Source organism: Sesamum indicum, linkage group LG12 (genome assembly GCF_000512975.1).
Source record: "Sesamum indicum cultivar Zhongzhi No. 13 linkage group LG12, S_indicum_v1.0, whole genome shotgun sequence".
NCBI lineage: Eukaryota > Viridiplantae > Streptophyta > Magnoliopsida > Lamiales > Pedaliaceae > Sesamum > Sesamum indicum.
This window is the reverse complement of record NC_026156.1, coordinates 6,273,669-6,288,817: the sequence shown is the minus strand read 5'-3', so window position 1 is coordinate 6,288,817 and position 15,149 is coordinate 6,273,669. Positions and strand designations below refer to the sequence as shown.

At 35.7% G+C, this 15,149-nt stretch overlaps 3 protein-coding genes across 4 annotated transcripts; all 3 read right to left on the bottom strand.

Moving 5' to 3' along the window:
• Window positions 892-2,332, bottom strand: LOC105175960 (peroxidase 7). The gene is made up of 2 exons (XM_011098603.2): window positions 1,942-2,332; window positions 892-1,858 (listed from the first exon to the last, which is right to left on the bottom strand). Exons 1-2 carry the CDS (start codon window positions 2,170-2,172, stop codon window positions 1,109-1,111), a joined length of 981 nt encoding a protein of 326 aa, XP_011096905.1. The 5' UTR covers window positions 2,173-2,332; the 3' UTR covers window positions 892-1,108.
• Window positions 4,264-12,276, bottom strand: LOC105175917 (DDB1- and CUL4-associated factor 4). Of its 2 annotated transcripts, none has more exons than XR_848941.2 (13): window positions 12,064-12,276; window positions 11,857-11,972; window positions 11,132-11,275; window positions 10,119-10,249; window positions 9,301-9,528; window positions 8,761-8,939; window positions 7,855-7,955; window positions 6,790-6,855; window positions 6,080-6,135; window positions 5,903-5,960; window positions 4,937-5,057; window positions 4,754-4,871; window positions 4,264-4,660 (listed from the first exon to the last, which is right to left on the bottom strand). XR_848941.2 is itself a non-coding variant. In XM_011098563.2 (13 exons), the coding sequence occupies exons 1-13, from the start codon at window positions 12,071-12,073 to the stop codon at window positions 4,548-4,550; spliced, it is 1,434 nt and encodes a 477-aa protein (XP_011096865.1). In that variant the 5' UTR covers window positions 12,074-12,276; the 3' UTR covers window positions 4,264-4,547. The 2 variants fall into 2 exon arrangements, 1 of the variants encoding a protein (XP_011096865.1); XM_011098563.2 differs by having other exon boundaries at window positions 4,754-4,864.
• Window positions 12,433-13,916, bottom strand: LOC105175958 (transcription factor MYB26-like). Its single transcript, XM_011098602.2, has 2 exons — window positions 13,674-13,916; window positions 12,433-13,562 (listed from the first exon to the last, which is right to left on the bottom strand). Exons 1-2 carry the CDS (start codon window positions 13,801-13,803, stop codon window positions 12,592-12,594), a joined length of 1,101 nt encoding a protein of 366 aa, XP_011096904.1. The 5' UTR covers window positions 13,804-13,916; the 3' UTR covers window positions 12,433-12,591.

Here is a 15,149-nt window from a genome sequence, read left to right as displayed (position 1 = left end):
GAAGCCACCCCATTCTTTATTTGTTTGCCTTCTCTTATTCATTCATTCAGTTTCAACCTACCTCATTATTTCACTCTTTCTTCAAAAGGACCAACAATTGTTCCTTTTTTTTGGCAATTTCACACCCACACACATATATATATCTATCTGCTGATGCCATGGATAAAAAGTAAAATTTGATTATAAAGAATTGCACTACTGCTAATCCAATTAAGCTAATTTCAAGATTAATCATTAATTAAGAGCTGCATCTGCATATGTGTGCTTGTCTTTTATTATAATTTATGTGCTTAAACTTATATCAATATCACTTCATCTTGGCAATACAAGTATATATACAGCCTGCCATAATTTTTTGTATATCCATCATTTATATTATATTATTTCATTTGTTATTACACATACATATGAGTCACGGACGTGATATAAGCTATGTCTTGTCTCCATCTATATATCACGAGACACACAAACACACACACTGGTAGTGGTAGACTCATCCAACCCAACCCAACCCAACTGCAGTTTGCATAATGCTAACGCTAAACGCCACACCCATTCCCAATTATATAAAAGATTCTAACATTAATTACAGACACTAATAATTGCATTATTGTACGTACACGATTATATTTATTACCCAGTCGTACCTCAATACTCGATAATGAGGAGTAATTAATTAATTAATTCTGCAGTATTCGCTAGCTACATTCTGTACTACTTACGTGCTTCATTTCCAGTTTCGGAGACCCCACAACATGCATACTTCTCTCCTTGGAATTCTTTTCAAATAATTTAAGATTCAAGATTTAAAACTCGAATATATATTAAGAGACAATCACAAGTAATAATTAAATGAGATTCAAACAAATTCTAAAGTTTGATCAATATATTGAGCATATGATTTTTAATCGCCACCCCATAAAAACTTATAATAATAATAATAAAAGAAGAAGAAATCAAATTAAAAATATCCAGCGGATACAAAGTATCTCTTACATGGTATGAAGCCGGTGGCGGGGCGAGGAAAATTTGAAAATGGTAAAAAGATATATATAAGCGGAGGCGGAGGCAGGCACATGTGGAAATAGTGATCATGAATGTTATAATATTAGGCATTGACAGAGTTGCAGTTGAATCGAATTTCAGAATGTTGGTCATCAGCTGAATAGTCCTGAATGTTTCCGAGTTTGAGCATTGAGGCAGCGAACTGATGGTGGAAGACTTCCGACTGGGAAGCGAATGCAGAGACGAGAGGAGCAGTCCTTGAGTCTGAGTAGAGCATTTGATCGGTGGAGAGGAGCCCCATTTTCTTCTGAAGGTTCTTGTAGTACTGAACGTCGAATGCCTTTGGTGTGACGGCGTCCAGCTCCACGTACTCGGATGCCCACCTGCATTTTCTTCTCAGGAAGTTGAGATACTTTGGGTGGATGGATGGGTCGGGTTTGTGTGTGCCTTTGTAGTTGAACAGCCTATACTGCAACGACCCGCAGCTGCTTCTTCCAATGGTGTGTGCTCCCGACAGCACCACCAAATCCAGTACATTCAACCCTTTGGACTGGAACAATTCAATCAAGTCAGTTACTCTCTCGTGACCCATAGGAACATATTCCGCCTCCTTGGCCACTGATATGCGCCCGTCTTTTCTGCCGTAAGGCACCATCCAGAAGGGGCCTCCCACTGCAACAGTCGCGTCTCTGGCGGCTGCCGTCAGAATGTCGGCGCAGGAGACTGTCTTTGGGCACTTCTTCTCAACCTCCGCCTTGATGTCGTCGATTAATTCAAATCCCCTCAGCGACTTGCTTGCTGCAGCGCTTCTCTCGCTTCCTTGGTGGTTCAGGAGAATGGAAGCATCGCATCCCTGCATCATCATCATGGTTAATTGCCATGACACATGCATGTTAGATAAACTGTGATCAAGAGGTGGGGCGCTAGGTTACATACTCTTACAACGCAGTCGTGGAAGTGAAGCCTCATGAGAGCCGGAGCAAGTGTGGAATCGTTTTTGAGCCACTGGTGAACTTTGTTGTGGATGATGCTTTCCAATTCTGGACAGCTTCCATGGTAGTAGGAGAAACTCAGAGAATCATCATACTCGTATTCATTTCCCCCAACTACTACTGTAACCATCATCAGCACCATCATCATCATAATCATCTTCCTTTCCCTCTCCATCTTAATTTTATGCTGCTGCTGCTGCTGCTGCTGCTTCTGCTAGATTATCGTGGGAGGACTACTGATGCGCTATTGTTTGACTAAATTCATGAATATATATAGCTGGAAGCGTCCTAGTTATACGTGAGTCCCACCCCTCAAAAATACCCTAGCATATGATTGACCCATCATCGACGTGCCAACCATATACTCAAGAATTATAGGCATAAGATATAAGATGGACGTCGTGCAAACAGCATTCCCCCCTCCCCCATTATATTCCATCCATTACTTATCTCCGTCTTCTTCAAAACACAAACCATCAAATTTCCAATTCAAGAAAGGATGCAGATTGATCAAATTTCTCTGATTCATGCCATATAAATAATATTAAATGATGTCATATCACAATACCTTTTTTTCACCAATTAAACAGATGTTAGTATATATACATTCTTTGGAGCTTTCATTGTTTAAACCTATTTTCTTTACCCATTAATTACTTCTAATATCTAAGAATGCATTTTATCATTCTTTTTCTCTTCAAACGCCAGTTCACTTAGGCTTTTAAGGTGTTTTCATTCAAAAACCGAATAACAGGCAAAATACCACTTTATCAGATTATTGCTCTATTTGCTACTATATATGTATCTTGCCATTTTTGACGCTCCGGAAACGGAGTAATACGAGCGGATGACCATGACTTTAGTCAACAATTAGCTAATTCTTGTCTCTAATACTTCGGCTCCGAAAGATTGGATACTATACAGATCAACAAAAATATTAAAAGAACATAATCTGTTCATCAATAGAGGTTTCTTTTCTTTTTAAACAAGTGACAAATTTAGCTTATTAGAGGTTGATGGAATGAAAAAGGAAGAAAGAAGCTACAATTAGCAACTTGACAACCTTGTTTGTCCAGTTATGCGTGTTCACGCCTAAACCTGTGGGAATAAAACTAAAAAAGGAAAGTCAAAGACACGATTTTTTGAAAAGATTTGCGGCTAATTAGGATACGACTTATTTGAAACTATCATTGCTGGAAGAATTTCTTTAGGACAATAGTTTTAATTCCTTAAGTTTTTTTGTTTAATTAGAAATCTACCTTTTCTAGTTCTAATAGAATTAAGTAACTAGTAAATATAAATAGGTGATGTGGTTCATCATATTGACATTTTTGCACTTTTTCTTCTCTATGGTGTTTTTTTTTTAATAGAATTATCTCTTTTTCTTTTATATGTTCTCCCATTAGCATGCTAGGCTAGTTCTTTTATTTTTAATTAAAGATATGATGAATTATTGATTTTATTATGTTGTAATATCTACTTTCATTCATATGGGTATTTGTGTTGTTCTCGATGCTCTCACAAATAATCTGATTTATGAATGATAAGTACTATTATTCATTGTTAAAAATATTTGCCTAGCCAATTGAACTTGCAAATCCGTAATTATTTATTTAGTTCAACAATTAGTGGTAACACAACATATTTATCATGTCGTAGTGGTTGATTATGTTATACGGAACAATCCAACTTAAATAAATACTCATAGAAATTTATTGGTTATAATTGAGTCTTTCTAGTTCTTAATGTTATTGGTAAATTAAATCTTAAAAACATTTTCAAAATTATTTAATGAGTAGGGGATTAGTCAATGGACGTTCCTTGACTACGACAAAGTAAAAAAAATTGACGTTATTAAGTTGTACCAATTACTATAATCAATTTATCTATTATGAATGATTGTCATCTTTACCTTTATAATCAACTGTGGAATTGAACATAATTCTGTCTTTAACTAGAAATCTTTTTTCTCATATTTGTCTCTTCTTTATTTTGGTTTCTAGATTTAAACTTTAAACAAACTCCCTCTTTCTTTTTTTTTTACTTCTACTCTTAAAAGAATTACAATTTGAAATCAAGTTATGTGAATTCTACCCTACTCACTACTTTCACAAGTTTTTAATAGGATAATATTCTAGTAAATTTGACACTCATCTAACAACAACCACCAAAAAAAAAAACCAAAGCAAACAATGAGAAAAGAATACAAGAAACCAGAGACCAAAAATATCACCAGATGAGCGCACGCAACCAAACGATTTCCAGGTTACCAAAACAAAACAGATTATGCATACAGAGATTTTAATGCAACCATCTTTCAGTGAATATAGCAAGTCTAGTGTAAATTCCTGAATGCATCTACTATTTCATATATTTAACAATACAGGTGACGAAAATCCAACTATCCTATCCCATCCATTCCTCCACCTGCGGTGCTGCAGGGATGGTGAAACAGCAAGCTCACTCGGATAGCAGATGTCAACGTATTGTGTCCACCAAATAGACCACTTTGCAGCATTTGTTGAAGAGAAAACAAAATTGCACTTATTATCATAGCCAGTCCATATAGAAGACCCCCTCGTATGAACCAAGCCATGCACCGAAACTATGGTCCTGCCAGTAACATCTGTGATCTTGGCCATCTTTTGTCAATTCCAAAAGCCCTATGTATGAGTTACCAACAATTACTTTCGAATGATGACATGGAAATAACTCAGGAAATCAGTATGCATATATTTGACAAAAGCAGCTAATACCTCCAACCCTTGGCCAGCACACAGCTGAGGGAATTGAATTCATAAATCTATCCTTGAAGAGCAGTTCACCAGACTTGATATTCCAGAGACGAATATAGAAGTCCTCTCCACCTGACAACTGCAGATTGTCAGTATCAGTTGAATCATCATAAAGACACTTGTGTGAATCTTGATCGTGTTCACCTGACATGACAACTTTCTCTGATGGGTCAATTCCAATTTCTATTCGAGTATGAGAATTTACATTGCCTTCGTAAGATTGAACTGGGCCTCTCTGGGTCAGACGATGATCATAGAGCTTGATCTGGATAGCCAGAAATCAAGAAAATTTACTATTACTTGGGCAAGTAATTGAAATGCAAAAAAATTTAAACATAGAAGATTACAATGGAAGTGCAAGCAGTATTTAATTAAATAAAGAGTATAGATCAACTTTTTTCAAACAAATGCTTCATTTTAAAATATTAAGTGAGATCATATCTTCAGGGAAATAATTCTAAAAGAATGTCATACCATAATTTAAATCAATAAGGAATTAAAAAATATTATATTTGAAGGTAACGTCCATTTGATATTTGGGATAACTAAGGTGATGCCCCCGTAAAAAAACATCAATATATAGAAACCACCCATTCCTTGCCAAATTTTAACTGTCAGTTAAGATTTCTCAAAGAAATTAATTTCCAACTAACATAACTTTTATGATTAAACTTAAGCCCTCTTACTTCATCCTGAGAATTATGAATTTGAAAATTATTATTTAGTTATGGAAACCAAATATTTTAATATATAAAATTTAATTTACATTTCTTATCGAATTGAAAAGACATTGAAATGTAGGAGACTCGCTCATTCTTTTTGGGTGAAAACTTTATGAATAGTGACAACTAATTATTTTTTAAGAAAAAAATTATACCTTTCTTTTCCATGAGGCAATGGTATCACGGTTTCAAAAATGTTCTTTTATTGACCAAATAGCACTAGTGTACATGACTTCGCCAAAAATCGAAACTTTTCGGAAGGTGAATACCACAACTCAAAATCTTAGAGGATGTGGATAGAAATAACTTCCTAATCATATAAATGGACATTTATTCATGTGAATATTTCACTAGTGCCAATACAACCATAAAATTGTAAAGCACTTACCGATCCATCCATAGAGCTAGCCACGAAGTACTGATCCCAAAGCTTAAGTGATGCCAAACTACAGTTGAAGGAAAATGTGAGTTGAGTCCAACAACAATGTTGAATAACAAAAATAAATGAACACCTCATGCAAAAGCACAAAAGGAAGCAGAATCAATGAGTTGAAAACCAACTAACCAGCAAATAGAGGAAGGCATTGATACTGCTGAAGAGCTATGCCCGCCCCTTTTTATCTGCAAAAATATTAGACCAAGAGTTATTTGCTATATTTTCAATGTTTTCATATATTTCATAGCTCTCTACTGAAAACTGTAAGATACTACTTTTTATTTAAATAAATAAATAGAAAATAATTGGGGGGGGGGGGGGGGGTTCAGATCAGAAAGGGTATTTTTTTACTAAAAGTACCATAATTCTTCATAACTCTGAACATTTCTGTTACCCAAAATCCTGTTTGCTAAACATTATCCAACATCGCCTTTTGATAAGAGATATCAACAAAACCTTCTAGAAAACTACTAAGCACACTTATCACAAGGTTGGCAAACATAGAACACTTTTTAGTCGAATAATGTCACCAGACTCAGCAACACCACAAGCAACTTTCACACCTTTCCATTTCAATATTGACAAACTTTTGTCTGGAAATGATAACATACATAGCAGGTTAGAGAGTTATGATAAAGAGATGAGGGAATGAAAGAATAGTTCAAGTAATTAAAATATGCTCTGTTGTATTTAATATTGATGACAGAGATATGATTTTCAGGCAGGTGGTTCACACAGACTAACCCAACATTTCGAATGTTGTAACCAAGCACCTGGGAAGGTCACAGTATGGTACAGGTTTACACACATTATTAAGTATAAGAAGAATGGATTCTCACTTGTCTTTGGCGAGTATCAATAGTCATGATTGCTCCATTTCTCAGCCCACAAATTATGGAAGTCCCCTGAAACAATAAAAGGACATAGCCTAAACGGTAAATACACAACAGAGTACTACATCATTGAGATAGTGTCCTACATAGGGGAGCACAAGAGGTAAATTAAAAATGAGATCGAAAAGAATACTTTTCTCTACTCAGGAACCAGATAGAAGCCCAGTTATTATGAAAAAAGTATGACATTCCCTCCTTTAAAACCGTAGAGATGATTATGCATATAAACATGATACATGTCCTCTGAGATTGTGCCAAACAAAGAATATAGAAAGCAAGGAGATTACTAGTAGCCTTTAGGTGAGACTCATAATTCAGCAATAATCTGATAAAAATTGTCTACTTCTCTGAATAAGTTAATAAGGTCAAGTTTGCTGCCAGACTCCAGCTTGCATGTGAAGGAGTGTGTTTTTTTTTTTATAGCAAGTATATCGATATGACTCATCTCTATTAACTTTTAAGCATTTAACTGATCACATATGATGATCATGAACATGTATGATAAATATAAGGGATAATTACACCGTTCTTCCCTGAGGTTTGGTATAATTACACATACACCCCTGTAGTTTGGTCAGAAAATATTTGTTTGACCTACAAAAAGTCAATATTAAGTCAATCGACGTAAATATGATCCATTCAGTTTGTTGCTAATATCAGCAAATTTCATGAATTTCACCTAACGAAGGAATCTATTTGTTGGAAGGAAACAAATGTCAAGGATAATAGAGGTAATTTCCCAAACCAAACGGGGTTGTACGCGTAATTACACCAAAACCGGAGGGCGTCGTAATTATCCTAATATAAAGTACAGAATCTATCTAAAGCAGATACAGTACAAATAAACACAAATTGGACATCTTCTCAGAATTAGGAAATTATTCTCTTAAATATTACATAGAGAATATGATACAGGTCTTTTAGGCATGTTAGAACTGAGGTCAACGGACATGCCAGAACTTATTCCATACACTGAAATACAACTTCACACAGCAATTTTCTTGAACTCACAGACTGATCAAGCTGCACAGACAACACATCACTTTTAGAATGAAGCACCCATGACGATACTCTAGTTTCCATATTGAGCAGCACAACTCCTCTATTTGTTCCTACACCAATAATAGCAATTATAAAGAAAGTTTACAGCATATAGAATCACTAAAATACATATCTCACACTAAAGGAAACTATCACATGTTGGATTTGGGGGGGGCGGGGGGGTTCAAAAATGGTTTTTGGAGATTTTGTTTCCGAATATGATTAGGTTTTTCTTGAAGATGGTCAAAAATTATTAAAAATGGCTGAAAATGTGTTTAGTATTATCTTTTACGGAGACAAAAGTTTCTGTAGATCCAACAAATCATACCTTTTTACTCGATGTTCTTATTTTGTGTGTAATTTTCAGTTATCTCGTGGGATATAACTATATAAATGTAGGGTTTCATAGGGTTTTGAATAGGCCAAACTTAGATGAATTTCAAAATCATTTCAAACTTATGAAGCTAAACATTTTGGACCATTTTGGACCCTTTTAAAGATGGCCTGAACTGTGTATAAGCTTGACCACTTCTATGGAAACAGTTAAGAGCAGTCCAAAATTGCAGAGCAAAAGGTGCATCAAATGCAAATGCTGAAACAAAAACATCAAAAGTGACTTTTCAAGCACATCAGGCCATGAAATTTCTGTTCGCTCCTCACACTAGCATTGAGCAAGGACAAACATGAAAGTTTTCATTCTATTGAAAATTTAGGTGGCATAACATGGGGCATTATAAAATGGATACTTTTCTATCTTGCAATTGTAGTCCATGAAAAGTTAGAGATTACGCGATTAGGGATATCATACAAAATTTTTGCAGAGAAAATTCATTATTGGCTGATGATCTGAAGAATAATAAAGATAAAAGAACTTGCCAATCGCAGCATGCTTCCCTTCAGGGTCGCAGTCGGCTGTCCAAAGTGTCTGTTTAAATGCAGCAACCTCATGAAACCGATCCCTAGCTATGGGAACACTAGCGTCAAAATCAAGTGGTTTGGTGAAGTCCAAAAGGTAGACAGATCCAGGAGCACTGTCAGACCCCAGCGTTGTTATCCTGTTTCTTATGTTAAAGTTTCAGAACTTAACTGAATGAAAGTTCAGCAAATAAGGATACTAAGTAACATGAAAATGCTTCAAACTAAATAACACAGCATAAATCGTACAAGCCCGATCCTCTCTGCCAAAAGATCCACTCAATGATGGAAATGTCCCAAATATGAAATACCTTTAGTATTTCTATGCATTTTAACAAGAGCATCATGCAAAGTCCGTATGGAAAATCACCATACAACGGGTGAAAGTACTTGTTTAACCAAAACAAACATAAGAAAAGTTTTTCTTTTAAAAGCTGATATGCATTTAAAAGCATAAGACATGTTACGTAATAAGCAAAACAAAAGTTTGAAAAAGGATACAAAAAATAATTTGACATGGCATCATTAGCTGGTAGAGGACTCTTCCTCGACACCTTTATACAAGATACATCAGATGCCATATATGTCGTCGCTCCATAAGAACTCCCGAGTTCTCTTAATAACTTCTTTTCCCTGGGTTTTTGATGTACATTGAGTGGCCATACATGATCTACCTTGTAGTTTTGCATTGGGTCTACTTCTTGCCGAGTCTTTCCAACTTGAAAGAGACTAAATATACCAAAGCTCAGAATTAGAAAGAATACGTAATATAAAGATAGACAGAAAGTATTGTCTAGCAAAAGATATACAGATATTGAGTCACTACTGAACTAATAAAACTAAAGGCTAGAGCTTCTAGCTTCTTTCTCTATCCCCATAAAAAGAGCAAAGAATTCTGTTATGTGGGAGCTTTTCTAACATAACTACTAAAATGATTCATGTAGCAGCATATGTCCTGTTTATGTACTTTGGCATATGGTAGATGTAAACTCATAATGCTCTTGATTACTGGTCTACTTCTCAACATAATGAAGCAATAGGAACATGATGAAGAACCAGCACTTGTTTTTTCTTTTTTTTTTTTTTTCCTTTTAAAGAAAGAATTCATAAAGATAAACACCCAGGAAATGAGAATAAAGCAAGTGGATTGCATGAACATTTGACATCATAAGTTGAAGCAATGATCAATGTAAAAATTAAATACTTAACCAACAAAAGTAATCATTTCCATGATGAGACTAATTTCCTAAATGAAAGTCCTGGAAAACAATTCAATGCACGTGATGAAAACTGAAAGTAAAGCTGACAAATGAACTTACCACAGTAACCCATTCACACCACCACTCAACAATATATCTCTTTCCTCTAAACCATGTCGCGTGGTTATGTCAGCAACCACATGTTCCAATGCAATATTGGCCATCTTTTTGGTCCCTCTATATTTCCATATCTGCAATTTTTCTTTGCAAAATAAGCAATAAAGTGAATTCCTGAATTCAATTTTGCTTTGTGATAATAGTTACTTTGGGTAATGAAAACAGGACACACCCTTTTAGGTGATCAAAGGCTGAATAGAGTGCAGAATAGGATATGTTAAGGTAGCAGTCTAATAATATATGTAATAGATGAAAAGTTGAACCAATATCCAGCAAAATAACTAGCTTTTGTGGACAACCGAACTGAAGAAACAGATGACTAAAGAGAAGGTACACAGTGACAGGATATGACATAAGTTACTGTTAGACCTGCAGCCTCTCTAAAGACAGACAGTTGTTTCTACACTTAATGCTTCTTCTGGGCAGAGAAAAGTGATTTTACATTCTTCATTCAAAAATTAGTGGACTGCTTGAACCTTTCATAGTCCTGACTACAAAAGGAATTTGTCACTTTTAAGTGACAATGGACCTTATTATTTAACAAAAGACACATACTACATAAAATAAATAGAATTAACAAAAAAGAAAAAAATAAAGTATTGGAAGTATATTAAATTAGAAAAATTACATCGATGCAAGAGGACAAAAGCCGATAGAAAAGGCTAACAGAAAACAAAATAATTCCCATTTCAAATCATCACAATTTTCTCATACTGCAACAATATCCATATAATTCTTTCAATTAAAAGAAATATAATAACAATAACTGAATCTGGGGTCTTAAACCAATTTAACTTGCAGTGAGCATGAATTGATACAGAGACAAAATAGGTGAATCCAAAGATTTATGGGGAAAAGGTTGTCATAAGTTGGCTGTGCAAATGCTGAGCTCCGTGTAATTTGATGTAAAGAGTTATGAAATGGAAAATAAGAAAAAAGGAGAAAGCAACTCTTACTGAAGGTTGCGATGCATGTCTCTTTTCGTATTCAGCTCGAAAGCTCAATTTCCTTTTGCGGGAAGATATCACATTACCAAACAACTCCCGAGCCTGAAGCAGCTCTTGCTGTCTTATTCTTATGCTTTGATATAAGCCATCATCCTGAAATAAATGTGAAAATTTACGGAGTCCTATGAGAATTACTAGTGACATCATCATTTAATACAACAATTAGGAATACCAAGAAGTGGGTTATGATAGTTGCAATTATAACATGCTTTCATACAACAGTGGATATTATACAGGACAGGGTAAAAGGTAAGGTATGTAGCAGCACGTCTTGATTGTGAAAATAGAACAGGCAATTGCATCCTCACCTCAAGGATACAAAATCATAAACCCAGTAGTTTAGTCAACGAAATTTATAAAATAAAATATTGATGAGAAAATGATGAAAAATAATTATCAGAAACCTAACATCTAGAGTTATTATAGCTTCAAATTAAAAAACGTGACCATCTTAAACAGCAGAACAAGTCCACAAAATCCAAAATAAAATCAGGAAGGACGTTCGTACTTAGAAAAAATTTAGAAAAATAAATATTCATAGAAAAAATGGAAATTTAATATTTCAGAGTATACACATGTTGAGATTCTAAGAATAGATATTAAAAACTAATATGGGAAGGCACCCTAGGGTTCTTCCTTAACAGTAGTAGTGGGTGTGAATGTGAAACAGGTACCTGTTTGGGGTGTGAGGGCGACGGTATTGAAAGAGGTCTAAGAGAAGAACCCGGAACAGGCCCTTTGTACGGAAAGTACCTATTCTTCTCTGCGTCATAATAAAATCCTGGGAGATCTGCCAACCAAAATCACAAAAACAACCGTTAAAGATAGCGCCTACAATCGGAGTAAAGAATAATACAGAGTTGAGAGAGAGAGAGAGAGACCTTTGGGCATAGTTGAACTTTGGGGGACAACACACTGAAGAGTGAAGAATTGCTGTTTCCTTTATGGTATAAATTGCGCGACGGCAAAGCAAAATCGAAGGGAGGGATCGCTGCAAATTCGGTGGTTTGAAAAGCAAACATGCCAGCCAACGGTCGGCGCTGCCTTTGTTATAAGTTTGGTGCTTATGCCAGAGCAATTTTTGTGAAGCCAGGAAAAGATTAGGTTATTGGACATATTTGCCCTTTGGCTGGCAAGCAAAGCCCAATTTTAAGTCGAATTAGGGTTTGGCGTGGGGCGAAGTCCAGGTGGTCAACTCCCTAAATTAGATCAGGCTTTGCTACTGCCTCAACCCTCTAAAACACTAATGAAATTCAGCAATTAATTATCTTGAAATTTCCTATAAAGTGGATATATATGTAAATTAGTCAATGGCAATACATTTTTAATTAGGGTAATTAATTAACACAAGGGACTGGGGAAAGACGTACGTACATTAATTGGGGGGAAAAAAAAATGAAGCTATTGCTCTAACATTCCCAACCAAGTAACTGGTCATCCATAGAATTGATGAAGCTACAAGTAGTGTAAACTGGAGGAGCCATCAACCCACAATCCACAAACTCATAATCAAAGTTACTACTCCCATCAATTAATGTATTCCCTGCTGCTTCATCATATTCATGTTCATGGCCTGACTTCATCATTAGTTGATCATCCTGCTCATGGTTAATTACTTTGTACACTTGCCCTTCATACATGTGCTGCTGCTCCTCTGCTTGATGTTGGGCTTGCGACATTTCATGATGTTCTTCTGATTGATGCTCCAATATTGGCAATATTCCAGTAGTGGCGGGTGAAGCCCAATTAATGCAGTTGTCATCATTCAGGACAGGGGTTGAAGATAAAAACAATGTTGGATTGGGACTAGTTTCCATTGAAGTAGTAGAAGCTGTGCGTGCAAACTCCAAGGCAGCTGCAGAAAGCATGGAGTTGCGATGGCCGCAACTGCTTATGAAGCTGGATTGGTTTTGGTCATCTACTGCAGGCATGTGATGATGGTGAGGGGAATCAGGATATTGTTGATTGTTATAAATGGGATTGGGCAGGATGAGCAGTGTTGAAGAATTACTAGTAGTTGTTGTACCCACAGTGAAAGTGTGTTGGGGGGTTGAAGAATTCATGAGTTTAGTGGAGTTAGAATTGGAAGTTGGGCGAGAGGGGCGATGAGTAGTAGAATTAGAAGAAAGGAGATTGTGAGTGTTGGGGTCCAAGCCTTGAGCAATGAGCTTTTTCTTGATGCAAGAATTCCAGAAATTCTTGACTTCATTGTCAGTCCTGCCGGGTAAGTGCTTGGCTATTTGAGCCCAGCGGTTGCCTAAAATCCTGTGAACATCGATGATTGTTCTTTCCTCTTGCTCCGTAAAGGAACCCCTCTTGAGGTCTGGCCTCAGATAGTTTATCCACCTCAATCTACAACTCTTTCCACACCTTTGCAAGCCTGCAGCAGCATCAAGATAATTGTAAAACTAGCAACAGTAGGACGTAGGCACGAACGCGTTAACTAATAAGGAACATATATATATATATATATATTGATTGGTGCAGGCACCTGCTAGTTTAGGAACAGAACTCCAGCAGCCATGGCCGTGGGTAGTAATATGTCTGATAAGCTTGTCGTCCTCTTCGGGAGACCACAGTCCCCTCTTAACTTTCTGTTTGCTGCAGCAGTGGTGGCCCATTAATTAATTCTTACAAGGCTGCTAGCTGCCACCACCCATCACAGGCCACTTTGCTAATTCAGCTACTATCTATTTATATTAATCATGCATGTTCCTTGTTCCTTAAAATTTACTTGCTCCAGAAAGAAAATAAAACAAAAAAGTAATCCCAATCATAATCATGGTTAGAAAAAGTAGAAGACTTGGGTTTTCTCCAACAAAATTAAGCAGCTGTTTCCCCTAGTCTTAGAAATGCTTATATATACGATACATAGATACATGCATGATATGTTTATTGATGAAGTGTACGAAATTGTATAATTAATTAATTAATAAAGAAGCTGGGATCATGAGTAATTAATTAATTAAAAGATGATGCAGAGGAAGAAAATTAAGGAAGTAGTAGTAGTAGTAGTTATGGTTTGATGGGTGGTGTGTGGGGGGGGGGGGGGGGGCAGGTGTGATTGAGTGCTGCTTTTAGTAGCGCAGCTTCTCTAATTAATATTTATATTTAAGAAAGCTTGTGGTTTTGGTTGTGTGATGAGCTTCATCATTTCCACCACATTTCTTATACTCCAAAACATACACAGCTACTCAGCTACCTATTTCATTTCATCATCAACTCTCTGTCCACTGCACTACGTAGCACTACTCATCACACAAACACATAAAAACACTTTTTCTTCTCCTTAATTTATATTATATCCACAAACATTAATTGTAGACTCCAACAAGAAAAGCTATTCATTTAACCAAAAATACCTTAACCATATAAAGGGGAAACCATATATTTATATACTACCCTCCCTTTTGCCCTTCATCCACCTAAATCAATTAATTACTATCAACTGTTATTAATTACACACGCACACACATATATATGACGATTAGAATTATAATTAATTTAGAATAAGTATATATCACCACTTTACGTCCCCTTCCATCCATTTTCTCTCATCATAACTTGCACTAATTTTTACAAATACTCTAGCTTATAATTTGACTAATTAATTAATTATATATATATATATGTATATATGTTAGTGTGCATGAACTATTTTGATATATCTATACTAATATATTAAAAAAAGATTTTTTCCTCACACAAACAACGATTATGATATCGCAATATTAATTTTATCGTTATATCAACAGTAGAGGAGCAAGCGGACAATATCAAACTGATCATAAACGTGTTATATTAATTAATGTAGGTAGCTAGTTAATATGAAGATATTAAGTAATGAAAGACAAGGAATATGAATGAATAGCAAAAGTGATGATGGAGTTGAATACATAGATGAATAGGGCAGTAGTCTTCTGGCGAGGGTATGATGGGGAAATTAAAGCGTAAGAAATGAAATGGG

What these genes read in the sequence shown, in the direction of transcription:
- LOC105175958 (XM_011098602.2), bottom strand. Translation starts at nt 13,803, where the DNA reads ATGGGCCACCACTGCTGCAGCAAACAGAAAGTTAAGAGGGGACTGTGG. An exon ending in TTCTGTTCCTAAACTAGCAG is followed by an intron (nt 13,563 to 13,673) that starts GTGCCTGCACCA and finishes ATGCTGCTGCAG; the next exon opens with GCTTGCAAAGGTGTGGAAAG.
- LOC105175917 (XM_011098563.2), bottom strand. An exon ending in CGCCCTCACACCCCAAACAG is followed by an intron (nt 11,276 to 11,856) that starts GTACCTGTTTCA and finishes CATTTATTTCAG; the next exon opens with GATGATGGCTTATATCAAAG. An exon ending in GGTGTGAATGGGTTACTGTG is followed by an intron (nt 9,529 to 10,118) that starts GTAAGTTCATTT and finishes TGGTATATTTAG; the next exon opens with TCTCTTTCAAGTTGGAAAGA.
- LOC105175960 (XM_011098603.2), bottom strand. Translation starts at nt 2,172, where the DNA reads ATGGAGAGGGAAAGGAAGATGATTATGATGATGATGGTGCTGATGATG. An exon ending in TCCACGACTGCGTTGTAAGA is followed by an intron (nt 1,859 to 1,941) that starts GTATGTAACCTA and finishes ATGATGATGCAG; the next exon opens with GGATGCGATGCTTCCATTCT.